The sequence below is a fragment of the Cyprinodon variegatus genome, unplaced genomic scaffold (genome assembly GCF_000732505.1).
Source record: "Cyprinodon variegatus isolate N-32 unplaced genomic scaffold, C_variegatus-1.0 Scaffold142, whole genome shotgun sequence".
In the NCBI taxonomy this organism is placed as follows: Eukaryota; Metazoa; Chordata; class Actinopteri; order Cyprinodontiformes; family Cyprinodontidae; genus Cyprinodon; species Cyprinodon variegatus.
In genome coordinates, this window is record NW_015150595.1 from 1,129,004 (window position 1) to 1,148,267 (window position 19,264).

General features: G+C 38.6%; 2 protein-coding genes across 3 annotated transcripts in view; both read left to right on the forward strand.

Moving 5' to 3' along the window:
* The window catches only part of naa25 (N(alpha)-acetyltransferase 25, NatB auxiliary subunit), a 29,199-nt gene extending 26,545 nt beyond the window's left edge, over positions 1-2,654 (forward strand). The window contains exon 24 of the mRNA XM_015376833.1: positions 1,791-2,654. Coding sequence (XP_015232319.1) covers positions 1,791-1,913 — 123 coding nt within the window. The 3' untranslated portion in view covers positions 1,914-2,654. The remainder of the gene's footprint in view (positions 1-1,790) is intronic.
* A 2,497-nt stretch (positions 2,655-5,151) lies between these two features.
* brap (BRCA1 associated protein) overlaps positions 5,152-19,264 on the forward strand; it is a 35,920-nt gene continuing 21,807 nt past the window's right edge. Inside the window, exons 1-8 of one of the 2 annotated variants that reach the window (XM_015376838.1) lie at positions 5,152-5,523; positions 5,655-5,816; positions 10,720-10,900; positions 11,715-11,904; positions 12,366-12,479; positions 14,516-14,664; positions 14,893-14,968; positions 15,066-15,204. In XM_015376838.1, the coding sequence (XP_015232324.1) occupies positions 5,445-5,523; positions 5,655-5,816; positions 10,720-10,900; positions 11,715-11,904; positions 12,366-12,479; positions 14,516-14,664; positions 14,893-14,968; positions 15,066-15,204 (1,090 nt within the window). In that variant the 5' untranslated portion in view covers positions 5,152-5,444. The remainder of the gene's footprint in view (positions 5,524-5,654; positions 5,817-10,719; positions 10,901-11,714; positions 11,905-12,365; positions 12,480-14,515; positions 14,665-14,892; positions 14,969-15,065; positions 15,205-19,264) is intronic. The other variant, XM_015376839.1, reaches the window with a different exon arrangement.

Genomic DNA, 19,264 nt, shown 5'->3' on the forward strand with positions numbered 1-19,264 from the left:
CCCTCTGTTATCAGGTATATCTGATTGTGTACAATAGGATTTTGAGCAAAGTTTTTATCTTAAATTATGCAAAAGGTGTCAGACGCAAAACATTTCAGAAACCGTATGTATCAAATACGATACATTTGGCATTACAGGGTTAAGTTTCTGAACATTATCTTTGTGAATAAAGGCTGAGAGTATCATAAGCTTACTTTCTTCACTTTCTTCTTCAGCTTACTAAAGTAAGCTGAAGAAAGTCCCTGTTCTTCATTTACTCTGATCCGACAACATCTATGCCCCCCCCGATGCAATTCATTATGGGGTTTTTTCTTCACCACATGTGTCTGAATGTATAAAGTACATGTTTTTTCGTTTTTGGTTTTTAAATTAAATCACACTCGTTTCAAATATGAGAGACTCGGCGTTACTAAGGTTCATTCAGGGCCATGGAGATATAGCTAGATGCCAAATTCATTGATGATTTATTTGTTGATTAGTTTTTTAGATAAACAAATAAAAAATCGGTAGAGAACTGCTTGATTGATTTATTGATTTTTATTTTTATTTTATTTGATCCAGATGATGCTAAAACTTCATCTTCACGTCTCTTGGATGGAACATATTTACAAAAAGTCTCAAAAAAACTTTCTGTATGGACACCATACTTGCTACATATCCAACCAAGATGTCGTATCTGCAGTTTATTTCATTCTTTACCAGATCATGTGACTGGAGCGCAGCGCCGCACAGTTCCTGCTTCCCGCTCAGGAGGATGTTCACTCATTCGCTTCGCCGCTCAATGCTGCGCCATGACGCTCTGCTCAAAATCGGCTCGGCGCTCACCATCATTTTCCTACTGCTCCCGCTAAATTGCTCAAATTTTCAGGAGAAGGCATTTTCTGACATTTTTCCTTCATGTAATGATGCCAGGGCCCTGAGACACACTGCGTTCGATTGAATGATGAGACCGATACATGTGTATTGTCTTATTTGACTGGTTTCCCAGCTGTGAACGTAACACCTCGCTCCATTCATGTTGCCCCGCATTTCCTATTAAATTATTCATTTATTTTACTAGACTACATTAAAAAAGGTCACTTCGCATCCCATTGCTAATGAGATAATGGAGTATAATGCATGGATGCGATCCATTTTCAAAGACAGGCTTTTACCACAACGATCACTTTATGTAAACTCACTCTGTGTTGTTAAGAATAGTTAGTGTATGTTTTTATGATATTTTATCCAACTTTTTACCTCACAATAGCAATCCTTGTCTCTGCAATTCCGTGGTAAATTTTAAACATATTATAACAAATTATAACATGAAAGGCACAGACTACAGTATCGGTAGTGGCCTTTAGGTTTTAGGTCAAACATGAATTTAAATAAAGTCTGTTCCATTGACTTTGAGCGAAATCCTCGCTCCGGCCTTTGAATTGAAAACCCCTCTGCGCTCCACCATATTTCTTCCACTCCGCTCCACCGCTCACATGCTCTGTTCATTACAGAATCTTTTTATTTTTTTAATGTAAACATGTTTTTTTAGGTAGAAGTTATTTTTTTTGCCATTTAAAGTTCATTTACTCGGGCTCAGTTTAATTTACTTTCAAATTCACTTCATCCTCCAGGACCTTTGTCATTGATGACCAGATTAGCAGTTTACGATTAAAAATGTCTTCTAAATTGTGCTTTTTTTTTGGTAAATTGAGCTGCAGGCTTCAGGGGTTAAATTGGGCAAAGTTGAGGACTTTTGTAGGACTAGTGGGAAGAAATCCTTGACGTTTGCATTTCCGTTTTTGTTTCAGGACGAGGCGTCGTTTACGAAGGTCGCCATGGAGAAGGTTCAAGGCAGTTACCTTCGCTCGCTCCAGGAGGTGGGCGATCTACTCAAAAAGAGAGCTGAAACTTTAAAGAACCTTAAAATCTGAGCATTGCACAGCCGCCCGGACTGAAGAAGACTGTACCCCCCTCCACCATCACACCCCCGTTCCTGTCTGATCCGCCGCGAGTCAAACGGAAACCTCGCCACGCTGCCCGTTTCCTGTCCTCTTCACTACCTGGGGCTGCAGGAGCTCCGTCTGGGTCTTTGTTTTTCCTCCCGCTCCACGTCACCACGCGCCTCCAGAACTCACACAACTCTAATAGCACATGAGCCTGTAAGAAAACTCATGAACTGACGCAGCATCTGCGAATGACACCCAACAGGTGCACTCTTAGACAGAATTATCTCACATAAGGAAAAATGAATATACAGTTTTAGAATCTAATAAATTATTGTACATAATATAAACCATAACTCATTGACTTCATGAGAGTATAAGACCTAATAAACCACTATCCTGTTTGTCGGTAAGTTTCCTGTTCTCTGGTGACGTCACAAACTCACCTTTAGACGCACAACTTCAGCGCTGAGGAGGAAGGATCTGTCTATGTGCTGCTTTTCTTTTTTTTTTCTTTAATTTTCAGCTGCTTTTGGAGGGACGAACGCCCGGCAGCCAGCAGGGGGCGCTTTGGACTGACGAAGCGCCCCGTTACAGAATCGTTACGTCCTCTTTTGTTTCGGTTAGCTTCCTGTACGTCGTTTATTGCTTTGAACCCTCGTAGTTGCAGTATTACACGAATTGAGCTAAATAACAGGAGGATGTTTCCTTTTTTTTTAATAAATACTGTTTTTTGTGGTGCTTGTGGACAAGTCTTGTAAAATCCAGACCATTTGAAAACTCGACTGATTCTCATTATTTAAGCGATCATTTTTTAGTGATGATCTTAACATGAATGTTTACCACAAACGCGCTGCAGGCTGGTGAGATTAAAGCGTCTTTATGCAACCGACGGCCACCATTGTACGTAGTGACAGACGTAGAGATACCCATTTTCCAGATGCTTGTGAGTTTTTATTTTACGGTCCTGCTCTGGGACGGGCAAACCAACAGAACATTGGACCTAATTGTATATAGAATCCGAATACAGCGTGAAAGGAAGTGTGTTTTTGTTTTTTATAAGCAGCTGCAGTAGGAAGTGAAACCTTGTCCTGTATTCTGGCTCCTCCCTGTTTTTGAAACCTACTTGTTTCACTCTAAAATACCGGAATCCTCTTATGCTTGTTTTGTTTCCGCCTCTTTTGAGGAGCACTGATGACTGTTTAACCCCCCCTGTTTGGTTTTTTTCACTCTTTATGCGGGAGTTTGGCTTAGAAGTATGAACCAATATTAAATGGCGCCTCCCCCTCCTTCCTCTAAGTCCTGCCTCCATCCTTGTCCAATAATTAAAACCTTTTGTGTTTTTGTTTTTAAAAGCAAAGGTCCAGCCCTTTCTATTCTTCGTTTGTGCGATTGGCTTTGCGGCTGCAGAGAAGATGCCGGTGATCTTAGGTTTGCTTAATAAGGGTTGACAATCTAGAGTGTCGTCTTATCGCTCCCTTTTGTTAGAAAATGGAAAACACAAACACTGGAATGTCGATGCTTTTTTTTCCTTCTTTTTTTAAATAAAAAGGGTAAATGTGAGAAAATGTGCGTCATTTCTTCACTGAGAACTGCCTGAGCTACTTCGACACAGCCACAAACTTCAGTTTATTTTACTAAACTTTTCAACTTTTTACCCACACAATGGTGCAGAACGGAGTCCCAACTATTGGTTAGTTAATCTATCTACAACATGTTTTAACCATGGATGTAATAATATGACAAATGGCATCAACATAGGAAGTAGCCTAGTTGTGTTTTAAGTGGTGCCTTGATATTTAAAATCTACGGAAGCCCATTTCTGACACTTTAAAGAGGAAAAACATGTACATGGGATGTCACTATTATGAGATGAAGTCCATAATATCGAGATTTAAAGTAATCAGATTCAAAGTCATTATAAGGTATTTCATCAAATTTTATAGTTTTTACTTGGTATCATATGATTATGATCTGCTGAGGCCGACTGGGGTTCAAGGAGACAGAAGCAGAGATACAAAAAGCAGCTGTAAAAGGCGGCCCCGTCCAGGAAACACACAGCCAGGCAGACGAGCTCCAAGGCAGCTCCCATGTCAGAGGATGAAGAGAGCATATCCAGCCAGTCACGGTCAGAGAAACAGGACAACACTGAAAAACAGGCTGATCTCAAACATCTATAAACAAAGGTGTTGATGGCAACAGCACAGCTGATATTTCTCTCCAGGATGGAGTCACAGCCAAACAGGAATAGATGAGGCGAAGCTACTATGAGAAAAAGCATAGAGAGCAGAACGTTAGAGATTGAACTAATAGATTCTGCAGAGTGGGAGAATAGAGATAGAATGATGAAACGGGGGTCCCTATGTCCTCCAGCAGTCTAAGCCTATAGCAGCATAACTATAGAGATAGCTCAGGATAACTGGAGCCACTCTAACTATAAGCTTTATCAAAAAGGAAAGTTTTAAACCTAAATATCTAAATATGGATAAAGGCATCACTGCCCCCATTTCCTATTTTAATTTTCACCACATGTATTTATTTTTATCTACGAGCTGGAAATGTCCCCAGATTAGATTGCAGAAATCTGGTCACCTTACAACATAACCATAGAGGCATTAATGCTAATGCTGGCACTTACTTTTTTTTGTTTTTGTTTATAAACCTAAATATAATTGTTAACTAGGCTTATTAACTTTTTAACTTAACTTTTTAATTAGCTTTTTACCTTTTTATTTGTTGACTTTTTAACTTTTCAATTACCGGTAGCTTTTTACCTTTTTTCTTTACTATTTAACTTTTCAATTAGCTATTTAACATTTTTATTTCTTGACTTTTTAACTTTTCAGTTAGCTTTCTACCTTTTTTCTTTACTTTTTTAACCTTTCAATTAGGTTTTAACCTTCTCTCTTTACTTTTTAACTTTTTAATTAGCTTTGTACCTTTTTTTCTTTACTTTTTAACTTTTTTTCAACTTAATTTACAGTAGGTGATATACCATTCAAGGGCTCATCTAATTGGTCAAATGCCAAAATAAGATGTACAGCCATGTAGCAGCATCTTTGAAACGCTAACTGACCCTATAAAGGTTTAAAGTCAATGTGTAAATATTTTTCTCCCTCTCATGTGTAGATATCAGTTAAGCAAGTTCTGTTTTTTATTATTTGTCGGTTTACTTGTAGTTACCACTCCGCACCAGTAGGGGGCGCTAAATGCTTAGCCTTGTGGGATCAAGAGGAAGAGCTATCTAGCATCAGATCAGCTAGCTAAAGTTTAGATAGTTGAACATCCTAGCACTAATATAATCATATTTAAATGTAGGCAGAGTAAAACATGGTAGTTGAACTATTTTTTTGAACTAAAAAACACCCCTCGTATTTCTCTGCTTTAAGCTGGTAGTTTTTTTGGGGTTTTCTGGGACGCGAACCGAACAGCTAGTCATCCAGCTAGCGTGGTGTTGCTAGCTCAGCTGTCAGCTGTTTGTTTATGTTTCTGTAAACGTCCTTTCTTCCCTCTAAACACATGAGTGTTTCACTGGTTGTCATCCGTCTGGAAATAGCCGACCAGTCCCCCTTTCCACAAGGGTTTCAATACTCTGCTGGTGAGCAAATATTTCCAAACGTACATTTTGAAAGTTGGGGGCAGAGCTAAAGGCTAACCCTGATTGCTGCTAGTCTGAGTGTTTTGTTTCTATAACCGTTTGATTCAGCTCGCATGTGCTTTGGGTTTCAGTTGAAGGCATGTCAGAGGAGGAGCTGCGGGATAAAAGTCTCTGTTTAGCCAAACATGCACTAAATGGGAAGAGTGAGCTGGAGAGAACAGCCATCCAGCACCAGCACATGGGCAGCAGAGCCATGGGAGACATGGTGATAGAAACCTATGAAGCCAGCTCAGGTAAGCTTTCAGAGGGATGGAAAATCACATTTCTCCTCAATCCAGCTGATTATCTATAGAGAATCTTCAAGCTGGTCTGAATGAAGCTACTCTTATGGAGTCAGAAAGGAGTCAACATTTTGTAAACTTCAAAATCTTTGAGACTGAAATAATTAAAATTGAAACAGAAAATAGAAGTTGATATATCCTGTCAAATAATATAATGTGAAAAATAAGAATTGAATCTAGACTCAGTTTAGTATTTTAATTATACTTTTTCTTTTTTTTTTTAATTGCAGTTTTAGATTTTATATATTTCAGAATAAAATTCTTTTCTGTTAGTTTCAGTTTTTAGTTTCAAATTCTGTTTTCAGTTTCAGGATGTGCCTTTCAATGTTTCATTAATGGACTGTTAACCTGATAAACCAGACTAAATGTGAGATTAAATGTGTAATTTATTCTGGCCCCGATGAATGAGACAGAGGAAGATTGTTGAGAACAACCCGTTGTTTTTCAAACCGCTGTCTGTGCCTATTGGCCAACGCTCTGACCAATAAGAGCAACTGATTGTGACGTAGCAAGCGCAACAGAAAGCTGGTGGGGGAGTGTAAACAAACAGCCTGTTGGTAAAACGGCAAATACGTCCTTCTTAAAAATGAATGAGCGTAGAGCCTCTTCTTGCTCACGTTTCAACGAAAACCCCAAGTCTAATCCTTCCAGAAGTGATTCCATAGCTGAGTCAAACGAGAACTGTTCAATAGTTGTTGCCATCTTCCTTGTTGTGCTTTCTCCAGCACAACAAGTCGTCACGCCCTCAAAAACCCGCCCGCTTTGCATCCAAAAATTCAAAACACATCTCTGCGTTGTGATTGGCCTGCCAGTTCTAGGGCCTGGGGCATCGATCGAGGCTAGACCACTCGCAGGTAAAAAATTATTTTGGCCGCTAGCAGGTGGGGCTACTTTACTAGTCTAATGGACTGTGGGAACTCCAACTACAAGGTGAACACATTCTCTGCAGCATCTATTAGCCCTCTTGGAAAAATCCTGTAAAAATTATTATGTTAAAGACATTCACACTGGAACTGTCACTAATCGTCATTTCAGAATGCATTTATATATAAAAATAGACGACCACTGTATAACCCACAAAACTTTCCCATGACAGCAAAGCAAATTCTCTGTCATCTGGACTGAGTGGTTCGAGCGGCACTGCTAATCAGGTAAGTTTAATCTTTTTTACTAACTACATTGTCACAGTAAAAAATAAAGCATTAAAGATTTAAACATTTAAAAGATGTTAAAAAGGGAAATAAGCTCCTGGCAATATATTATGTGGCGAACCTTCCCTCCTCTGCCTTCCTGTAACGATGTAGCCTGCTGTGGCTAACCCATAACTAGCACCTGTTGATGAAATCGGCTAGAGCAGCTGTGTCTGGCAGCTAATTACGCTAACGAATTCATTTCAAATGACCAAAGTCTCAACTAAGTGTTCTTCTGTTTATAAATTAATGTAACATTATCTTCATGTCAAGGTTTGGCCACATTAAACATCGCTAGGAGCATATTTCCCTTTTTAACATCTTTTAAAGGTCTTAATCTTCACTGCACTATTTAGGACTGTGACAAAGTAAAAAAGATTAAACTAACCTGATTAGCAGGGCTGCTGGAACCACTCAGTGCAGACGCTATCTTTCTGTGAACAGATGCAGTATTTGCTGTGTGGTTGTGGGAAACTTTTGCAGTTTACACAGTGGCTGTTTATTATATATATATTAATGAATCCTGGAATGATTATTAGCGAGAGTTGCAGTGTAAATGTCTTTTACGTTACATTTTTCACAGGATTTTGCCAAGAAGGCAAATAAATGCTGCCGTGTGTTGCCGAAGTAGTTGGTGTTCCCACTGTCCATGAAAGCAACATTGAACGGGACATCTCTCCAGCGCTGCTACAAGCTGTCAGTCACGTTTCCCCGCCCACTCCCCTCAGACTGGGGTCAAAATCAGAAGGTGAAAAATAAACTGATTTGAAAGTGTAAAAAAACCAACAACCTGAAATTAAAAAAGGAATTTGAAACAAAAAAAGAAACTTATATTGAAAGAAAGGGATTTGAATATGAAAATAGAAAATCTAAAACTGCAATAAAAAAGAAATAGAAAAGAAAAAGTGTAATTAAAATAATAAACAGAATTATTTTTTTTTTTTTCAAGCCGAGGGTTAGATTCAATTCTTATTATTTTATGTTTGCTTATTTAGTTTTTCAGATAATAGGGTAAAAATTGGACATTCAATGTCAACTTATATTTCTTCTGTTTCAAATTTTATTCTTTCAGTTTCAGCTAAGATTTTTATGTTTACAAACATTTTGACCTCTTTCTGACTCCATAATTCTCGCATTAAATATCCCACCACAGAAACACAGTGATGATAGGGATGCCCCAACTCAATTTTTGAAACTACTGGACTGTTTTTATCAGCCTCATTGAGGGTTATCACGATATATAAACCTCGCACACCACACTGTAAACCTGTTGGCTGGCCGGCATTGGAGAATTGTTTGTTTGTAAGCACATTAAACCTCTTATCTCAGTGAATATATGCAGCCAAAAGTGACTGGGCTGTATTCTTTCAGGCCAATTTATGCTTCTGACGCATAGCCTCTGCAACCATCAAATCTGTCTCTGAGCGTGACCACGCCCCTCGCACAGAAGTTCTGCGACCGTCGTCGCACACCTAAAAAAAAAAAAAAAAATCCTGACTACGCATCAGACGGCCGTTAAACCCGCGCAGACCTCAAGCTGAAGTGCGCAGACAAAAATCAGGTGTAATTGGTCCTTGCTATGCCTTTCTGGTTGTGTGTGTGGTCGTCCTTCTCGATCCGATGCCGGGGCGCAGCTTTTTTAAAGCCCAGGAACAACTGCAACTGACAACTACAATGAAAGGGGAATCCAGGATGGTTTGCTCCAGTAACAGAACCTGTTCCTCTTCGATGTCTAGCAACTCCAGATCCATGTCCGTGATATCTTGCAGACGCGCCATTGTTGTTTTGGAAGATAAACACTCCCGCCAGCACCGCCAAAGTTCTCGTGACCATCTGCTGAAGTTCTCACGAGTTCTGGAATTAGCTCCCCCTCATGCTTTGGCGGGAAACTGCTGTGGGTCCCTGGAAACTCCAGACCGACGGTGCAGAAGCATACCAGATAAACTGGTTCGTGACCAGACCCAAGCGACATTTGATGTGTTCGCTTGCAGAAGTCTAATCTGCCCTTTATGATCACAAGACTCTGCTACAGTCTGTAACCAATGTTTGCCCAGAAACTGGTATGGTGGAATTTCATACTTTTGTCCCCACCGCATGCAACTACTGACGAATTTACTGGAAATTAAAGGAACTATTAGGCCACGTTAAGCTCTTGGTTCAAGGTTTGGAAATGAAAACCATGCATTAGAAATGTTTTTAAATAGTTTTACTGTCTGTAATATACTGAATTGTTGTGATGAGTGTCTCCATCTTGACCAGGACTCAGTTGCAAAAGAGACTAATAATCTCAATGAGATTTTCCTGAAGCTTAAATGAAAGTCAGATAATATGCAGTTCTAAATCAAGCCAAAATGTTTCACAGAACTTTGACTTCAGTTTCCCATCACTCACATTATAATCAACGGTACAACGACAAGTATGAGGTATGACCTCTCCCTCCGAATGGCCTGGATGTTGATCTAAGAGGCGCCGGAAAAAACAAGTCCATTCCTCGGAGGCCTGACTAAGTACAGGAACAGTCTGCTGCTCTCATCTTTGTTTACGTTCCATCATTAACAGCCAGCCTGATGGAGTCCTGTCATTGAGGCTGTTTCCAGCAGCATTAGAGGAAACCACACAGCTTTTGGCAAAGGGTCATTTTATGTTTTATTCATGGATCACATCCATAAACGTTCATTTGAACAGTTGCTTCCTTCTTCTTTATGTTAAAAGTTGAATAAAAGCAGATGGTAAAAATTAGCTCATTTCTCTATTTATCCAAACCTTCACTGCTCAGTTTAGATGAGACTGAAGAAAAACAATGAAAGCGGTAATTAGAGAAAAAAAAAATATATATATATATTTTTTTTCTAAAATACATTCATGCAGGGTTTTGCTCCAAATATAACTAAGAAAAGGCTCACTTAACTATGTATTTGTGATGTTTTAATGAGGCATCTTGAAGCATTTCATTACTAAACTGTATTGATCCTGCGTTGATTCTGTCTCACAGAATGCTGACACCTGCTGGACATTTAAAGACACTACAGGCAGCTGATTTTAACAGACTAAACTGAATTGATTTGATGACCAAGTACAATGATATAATTTAAGTTATTGTAGGTTATATTGTATTATTTCATATCTACGTTTGAATTGAAAATATCTTTGATATTTTCAGATGCAGTCAATAATTTGTTAATAATGTATTATTTGTACCGTCTTCAGCAGAGTTTCCCAATATGGTGGTCTGATGCTTTCACAGTCATTGAGGCTCTATATGGCTGTTAAAAATACATTTAGTGAAATGTATTCTCGGTCACTGGCTGAAATGTTTGGGAAACTATGCTATGCTAAGTAGCTTTCTGAAGCTCATTTCCTATTCCAATGTGTTTCCAATTATTTAAATGTTCAATTTTTTGCTGGACAGTGGAGATTTTCGAAAGTAATGGGATCATGAATCTGCCTCCACAGCAGTCTTGCATACAAACCCAGGTTTAAGCTCAAACTTACCTAAATTAGATCAAATGGTTTCTCAATAGATTAAAGGATAAATGATAATTTCATGGAGGTTTTGGAGCCGTTCTGTTGATGTCGTATCATGGCTACGGATGAACTCTGTGCTTTTCATCAGGCTGGAACCACTGCATTTCATTTTGCTGAATTTCTTTTCCTTCATTGTGAAGCAGGAGGTGAAGTAGGAAGCGGCGCTCCTCAGGATGCACAGAGTGGAGCTGAGGAAGCCGGCGCCAGCCAGCAGACGGCTCCAGACTCGCCCTCCAAGCAGCTCCCTGAACAGATCTCCTTCTTCAGCGGGAACCCGTCAGTGGAGATCGTCCATGGCATCATGCACCTGTACAAGACCAAGTGAGTCAGAAGATTAAGAAAACAGGCCTCCAACACAGCCTGGGGGAGGTCTGGAATTATAGTTCTATACTTTACAGGTCTACTTAACTATGAAAGAGAAAATATTCTAGAAATATACCTCTATCTCCCAAACTTATTTCTTTATCTCATAGGCGGGGGTTACCAAAGTGGCGTTCTAAAGATGGTTTTCACAATCATTGTGATGTCATCCATGAAGCAAATTTCCCATGACATTAGTTTATTTCTCTAAAACATATTGAATATGTCAGGAATTTAAAGAATGCACAGTTAAATAAACGTCCCATTAAATTATAACTGAAATTATTCCATTTTAATAAAAAAATGCATTTATTAGTTTATTAAAACTTGATTAAAACATAAAATATTCAGTAAAAATATTAAATACTGTTAAATAATTTAATTTCCTGTCAAATAATTAAAAATAAATTTAGATTTATAAAGTAAATAATGCTTTTTAAAAATATATTTATTTATCTAAAACAAAATTTAAATATTAAATATGCCAAAATTATTAAAATGCACGGATCAATAATTTATTGTCAAATTAAATATTTAAAAATAGAATTATAAATTATGTGACAATTCTTTCATTGAAGCTTCCTTCCTTCCTTCCTTCCTTCCTTCCTTCCTTCCTTCCTTCCTTCCTTCCTTCCTTCCTTCCTTCCTTCCTTCCTTTTCCTTAATGAATTTAAATCTCTGTCATAATGTGCGGTTAGCTGGGCAGCGGTGACCCCCACGCTGTGAAAATTTAACCCTCTGTGAATCTAAAATGTCTCTTTTTGTCGTTCTGCAGCAAAATGACCTCCCTGACTGAGGATGTGAGGCGCAGCGCCATGGTGTGCATCCTCACAGTCCCGGCCACCATGACCAGCCATGACCTCATGAAGCTGATGGCGCCATTTAATGATGTCATGGAGCACATGAAGATCATCCGGGACTCCACTCCGAACCAGTACATGGTTCTGATTAAGTTCTCCTCCCAGGTGAGTTCTGTTCTGAGGATTCATCTACAGAAGTAGATCTGTTCTTTCTACCTCACAGGTAGTGCATCTATACAGGTTCTACTGATATGGTTGATTTTATGCATTTTTTAACATTTTCTGCTTGAGTCTAAGAAAAAATGTCAACAATAACCATCGTTTCAGAATGTTGAGGAAAAATTATTCATCTATGTTTTCTTTGGGGTGCTGTGACTTTTATACAGGGAGTTATAGCGCCCCCTATCCGGCTAAGCTGATGCTCAGAGACTACACACACTTCTGTGAAGCTTATGTACTTTAATAGTTATTTTGTTTATTTATACAAGTTAAATGATCTATTTTTGATCCATTCTTTGTTTTAACAATGAAATTACAATAAATTGATTAGATCACATCATTGATCAGCAGCTTTTGTCTCATCTGAACCTTAAAAGCCGTCTCTCCTGTCTGTTTGTGTCTCCCAGGCAGACGCAGACAGTTTCTACACGGCCTGTAACGGACGCCAGTTCAACTCCATTGAGGAAGCGGTGTGCCAGCTGGTCTATGTGGAGCGAGCGGAGGTGATCAAGTCCGAGGATGTAAGGATGCATTGTTTGTTGGACTGCATGCTTTTAGCTTTCAGTTTAAGGTGTGTCCCTGATTCAAAGAATCATTTCCCACAAGTCTGGTCAGTTAATGAGCGTTCAGTTTAAAATAAGGTGTGTTCTGACAAAGAAACATCTCAGACAGGCTTAACCTCTGACCTCTACCTGCTGGAGCCGTGGGCGAGGTCCATTTAGCTCAAGCTCCTCCTAAGAAGATGATCAAGCTGGTTAATTGGCTGGATTAGACTTAGACAACTTTAATTGTTGTATAAACATGGTGCATATAAAACTATATTTCGATTTAGTGCAGGATTAACAGGATTCTAGGATTCAGTGGGATCTTGAATTCTTAGTGATTTTTATGTCATTTGGCCTCAGAAATATTTCCTCTGCAGTTTTTGTCTCTTATTTTAAGTTTTTAGTTTGTTATTTTTATGAATTAGCATTATTTAGGACTGCAACTAACGGTTATTTTGCAAATTGATTAATCTGTAGATTATTTTTTCGATTAATGGATCAATAATCAGATAGCCAAAGGTTACTTAAAGGAGACTTTTTCCAAAATGAAACCAGGTGAAACTTAAACTTTTCCACTGGATAGAGTATATTGACAGATGAAAACATTTTTTTTTTTATCTTAAATCCAAAATGTTTATATATCTTTACAATCTTGGTATAGTTACTGCTCTAAGTGGGTCACTCTGTCAGCTAAAGGCATGTTTTACAATCTGTATACTCTAGTTATTGATTAATCGTTTACTAAAATAGTTAATCTGATGAATTGTTTCAGCTCTATTAGTATCTGTTATTGAGGTTTTAGCTTTATATAAACAAAACAAAGCTCTCATAGATTTACTCGTCTATCATCACGTTATTGTTGGTCACTGATTGAAGTCAGTTTTTTTATTCTGTTCCTTCTGTTCACTTTCTAGTCTTGGGCCGTTTCTCAATATGTGTACTTGTGAGTTCTCGTGTACTCGTGAAACATAATCAACCTCAGCCCTAGTACTGTTCCAATTCACAAGAACAAGGAGGCTGAGAACGGACAAAGTCCCCAGATATTGTTCTCCTCCCTCCATCTTTACCCAGCATGCATCAGAGCAGGGTTGTCCAGTCTTGAGATTGACAGCTGTCCCAGCATGCACTGCGGCAGCAGCAGCTTTCAATGGAGCGCTCCATTGAAAATTAAAAGTTCTCTTTTCTGTTGCTGTTGTTCAATAAAAGTACATTTTAAGATCATTTAAGGCGATAACGTTGTACTTTAAAGCGTCACTAATGTGACGTTCAGCAGCTAGCGGATCTCTGAGGCTAACGGCAGCCAGGTCTAATGTTAGCCCGTCTGCAGCAGCCCTCTCTCTGCATAGCTGTGCGTGAAGGACCGCTGGCCTGAGGGGGATTTTTTATTTTATTTATTTTGTTTTGCAAAATATTTATTTGATTTGTGTTAATTTGACTGTGTTATTATTATTCCCCCACTAAATGAACAAGGTCAGAATTTATTATTATCTAGAGACTGTTAATAACAGGAGGTGAAATGAGGCTCTAGACGAGCAGAGCGTGTGGTGACATCATCATTACGCTTCTGTTCCCATTGACCCAGATTCATCCTGCGTGCTCCCGTTCTCCCAGAGTCCATACTTTCCTGTGCTCTTCTGAAGAACATACTTGGCGAGGACACGAGTCCGTACTCACGTTGTAGTCAATTGAGAAACAGCCTCCCTTTATTATCTTGTTTATATCGATATTGCAATTAAATCAAATTGTCCTAAATTTAGAAATTGTATTATTCATTTACCAACAGCTGCCATTAAAAAGGTTGTAGCTATAAGCTTTAAGTGCTGTTTTGATTTGTTGAAAAATGTCCTGTTTTGTTTAAATTAAGTTAGATTGAGTAACTTTTTAAAAATCATTTTATCATGAAAAAAAATTACATTTCCTTCAAAAATCCTCAAACATCCATATATTGGGGGATCAAAGACACCGATTTGAAAATATTCGCCATTGTCCTTCTTCTTTCACCCCCCTCCCAGGGAGCCAGCCTGCCAGTGATGGAGCTGACCGAGCTGCCTAAGTGCACCGTGTGCCTGGAGAGGATGGACGAGTCTGTCAACGGCATCCTCACCACCCTCTGCAACCATAGCTTTCACAGCCAGTGTCTCCAGCGGTGGGAAGACGCCTCGTGAGTTGGACTCTTCCTTCTTTTTCCTGTTCAAGCTGCCGTTTCTTCCCCTCACAGGAGCCAACGTCTTTCCGTCCTCCTGTTCTTTACAGGCAGCCAATGTGTGCCTGATTCTAACTGTTCTGGATGTTTCCCTCAGCTTTGTTTGCCTGTGCAGCTCTTTGCTTGTATTCTTCTCCCTCACAAAGCGCCGGTGACCTCAGCTCAGTGCGTCCTGTGTTTTTCTAGGTGTCCTGTGTGTCGCTACTGTCAGACACCAGAGCCGGTTGAAGAGAACAAATGCTTTGAGTGTGGAGTTCAGGAGGTGACTAATGATGTCATATCATCAGAGCCAATTAATCTTGTTGAAGTTTTACCTTAAATTTATCATTCTGATTTTTCTTTTCGATTTATTTTGTCAGAACCTGTGGATTTGTTTGATCTGCGGGCACATCGGCTGCGGTCGCTACGTCAGTCGGCATGCCTACAAGCACTTTGAGGAAACGCAGCACACGTACGCCATGCAGCTCACTAATCACCGTGTGTGGGACTACGCAGGAGGTAGGAGCTTTATTAGTGTTTATATCTTTTATATAACTTCATATGCTGAGATATAGAGTGAATTTTGTTTCATTGTTGCAAGGAAAGGAATCTTTATAAGACCTTTTAATAGTAGTTTATTATAATAAAGTAACCTTACTGTTTTTTAGGCTTTTTCCTTTTATATTTGATTTCAAATTTTGTTTCATTTATATATCTTTTATTTTTATTTTTCAAATTTCTCTTTTTCAGGTTGAGTTAAGAATTGCCTTCTTTTTTAATTGCGTTCCTCAGATCACATTGTCTTCACTTCAGGAAGGGATATTTCTATTGGTCTGCTGGATCAGCAACAATCATTCCTATTGGTCAAGACCTTCTGCAAAGACTTTGAAGTGAAAAGAATACGATCTTTGAAATAAACTCAGAAAAAAATTAGATTGGTAAAACTCAATCTGAAAAAGAAATAAAAAATATAAAATCTGTAAAAAAAACATATTTAAAGAAATAGAAACTTAGTCGTTAATGAATAAAACAAATTGAAAAAATTAAAATCTAAAAAACCGGAAAATAACTCTCAAAACCTTTTTTGATAAAATATATTTCTGTTGCTATAATCAGTTTTGTCCTCAAGGGGGCAGAAGAAACTTAAAAACCCATAGAGGTAGCATTGACACCTGGTTTCAAAGCTCTGTTTGCTCCTGATTACAGTGACTGTCAAACAGCTGCATGCTAAATAAAAGCAATGCATTAGAGTTTTTATTTTTTTATTTGATCCATCCTAAAAATCATTAACCCCTTAGCTCCCACCGCCCGAACACCGGAACGGTTTGACGTCACATTTCATTCCGCATCTAACAGTAAACTTATTTGTAAACAAAACCCAGCATGTTGGACCTCTTTAGAATCAGGCTGTCCTACAGAAAACAATGATCGTCTCAAACTATACTCTGCAAACAACAACAATGAATTATCTGTAATTAAATTAGAATCCATCATTTTCACTTCTTGTTTTTGTCTTCTGGCACTCATTCTATCCTGCCATAAATGGGCTGGTTTTGTCCACAGAAAAGTATTATCCAGTTCAATTTCCCATAAGATAAAATAACATAATAAACTTTGAAAACTAATTTTTTCCAAAATAGAAGTAAAAATAAAGTTGATAAGAGCTATTTTTTTTCTCTTTTTACAGTTTTATGTCTACCATTTTAGATTAGTTACGCTACTTATTCACAAATGTGTTTGCTCCCAAAATCAAGCATAAGTTCCTTTCTCAGTATCTAGGATACGTTGGAAACGTCCAACACATAAGAAACGCCGTCCCCAGTCTTTGTTCAGCTGAATTTCTCAAAATCAGTGACCAATAAAACGCTGACATATTTTGTAAGCCAATGAGATGAGCTTTTCATGAAGTATTGAAAGCGTAGGGGCGGGCTGAAAAGATGGTACTAATTAATGTGCTTAAGGAGCGAGAGGATTATAAAAAAGTGTTTGAATTAAAGTTTTTGTAAAACTTCATGTGTTTTATGGTCAAATTAGACATAAAATTCAAATAATCCAGTTTGGCCCTTTTGGTTCTAATTTGGATCTAATTTGGATCTTCTGCATACACATAGGCTCACAGTTTGAAAATGTTAATGACTAGAGATGTGAAGTATTATACAGTTGTTGTCCACAACATGAACAACAAGTGTAGTGAGTTGGAGAGGGCAACCATGAATTATACCCAAGATATAGACTATTAAGAGTTGCATTTTCTTTTGAAAGAGAAAAAAATATAATTTTTGACATGTTTAAAGTTGCATAGCTCAGGTTGGAGTTTGTACAGATATCGCGAAAAAGTAGAAGATCTTAGCTTTCACATGAGATGCATCACAAGCATGGGGGATTTATATGATTTAATTAACCAGTGGCATTTTGATATCCATTTCCTTTGGGCAAAGGTTATGAAAAGATGGGAGCTAAGGGTTAAAGTGTTCATAAATATCTTGCCAGGTTGTTATTTAAATGTTTTTACAGTGGAGACAGTTTCAGCATAGACTTATGAGCAAAATTTTATCGGTGATGTCGGAACTGAGATGGAAATTGCTTATGGGTTCAGTGGAAAATCATCTACTCTGGGTTCAGCTGTGGGCAGGATCCATTTTACCGGCTTGGAGAAGAGAGTCAATTTAGTTAGCTTGTGTTGTTTGGATGCTAATTTATTCTCAGATAGAATGGAGGGGGGGCGTATCTGCGTTCACGGTGACACACGCAGACAACCTGGTTCCTGAAAATAAACCAGCCTTAAGCCAACTGATATTAAATAAACTGATGTACATTGACTCTATGTTTTAGGCAGTCGTCCCCAGAGCCTCCTTTAATAACATCAAGGAAAAGGAGAATTTCTGTTTCTAACAAACGTAAATAGGGACACAGCTTTAAGAGGAGAAATATTTGAATTACCCTATTTTCACGACCATAAGGCGCACCGTACTAAAAGGCGCAGTCTCAGTTATGTGTGCCATTACTGTATTTAACACACACATAGGGCGCGGGTTTTATATACAGGTTCATATCATCTACTATGTTTAAATACCTCTACTGCGTATTTAAAAATAGAGCGGCACCTCATCCATGTTGGTAATGTAGCTTGGCTGGATGCGTTTGTTGGCGATGTGTTTGCTGCAGAAGGAGTGGAAGCTCGCCAGCTTTTCGTTATAATCCGCGGACGTTGTTGCACTACTGTAGTCCTGGTCCGGATGGAAAAATGGCAGCGTTTCATAAAATGAAAGCACCACGACGGACCTCCTTGAAAATGTTAAATTTTCATTTCTTCCGCTAGCGTTACTGCTTTTAATCGAACAGCGACCTTCGAAACGCTCGCCCTACTCGTTCTTTGCTCGATGATCCACCGCTCGAGTCTTTCCTCCAACTCGGGCCACCTCGCCTTATGTCCACGAAAACTCAGCTGCGTCTTCTTCACCTGTCGGAGTTGGTTTTCCATCTTCCTCCACTTGCGAACCATCGATTCATTAATCTTGAATTCTCTCGCGGCTGCTCGATTTCCATGTTCTTCTGCGTAGCTGATAGCCTTCAGTTTAAACTGTGCTTAATAGGCGTGTCTTATTGCCATTTTTAGGGTTGTTAAGACAACAATGTTCTGCATAAATCACATACCTGTTCTTTTATACACAATCCACGCCCACACTTCCCCCTTTAACGTTCTCATGGTGCTCTCAACAACGTCCGCAGTAACAACACACATAGGGCGCGCCGCACATTGAGGGAAAAAAAGACGTTTATATGCACCTTATAGTCACGAAAATACAGTAAATACATTTTAAAAAGTCTTAGGCTAACATTTTTTCATTGGAATGACAATAAATGAAATGCATTAAAATGTGTGGACAACCATTAATTCATCAAATCATTAGCTTCCTCTTTGGTGAACCCCAGCGTTCATAAGGTATTCCCAGTGCTGTTCCAGTCTGAGCCCTCTTAAAATCACACATTTTTTACGGTTTCTTGAAAACCTAATCACTTTTCTGTGAGACGCTAACTTGTTTAGCAACGTTGCTAAGCAAGTAAGCAACATTGCTTTCTTGTTTACCTCCGTTACTGTGCCACTGTTGTTACTGGAATATACAATAAGACTTTAATTAATAAGAAATGAAGCAGAATTAAAGCATAAAACTAAATAATAACATATAGAACACCAGCAGGATGTGGTAATCTTTGAGAATACCGGCTTATAAATAAAAAAAAATGTCACATAGCCTGACTCAAGCTTAAAGTGACTTGTGTGTAGGGGTGTTCATGTTAATGTAGCTTTAGCAACATTAGCAGTTTGTCATGAATTTTTTACTATTTTTTCCTTGACTCGTATACAATAAGTAAAATCTTTATAAAGAAGCGACATAACATTTTCCAACTGCCTGCAGGGACTTTCTAAATGTGTTGGAGTCACTGTTCTTGTTGGAAAAGAGACAGGAGTTCTGCTAGCATGGCGGGCTAATGTCAGCATCCTTCTAAGATTGACATCAGCACCAAAGCTGCTGTGGAGAGCGCCCTCTTCTGGGCTTTTCTGGTTTGAAAAAAGAAC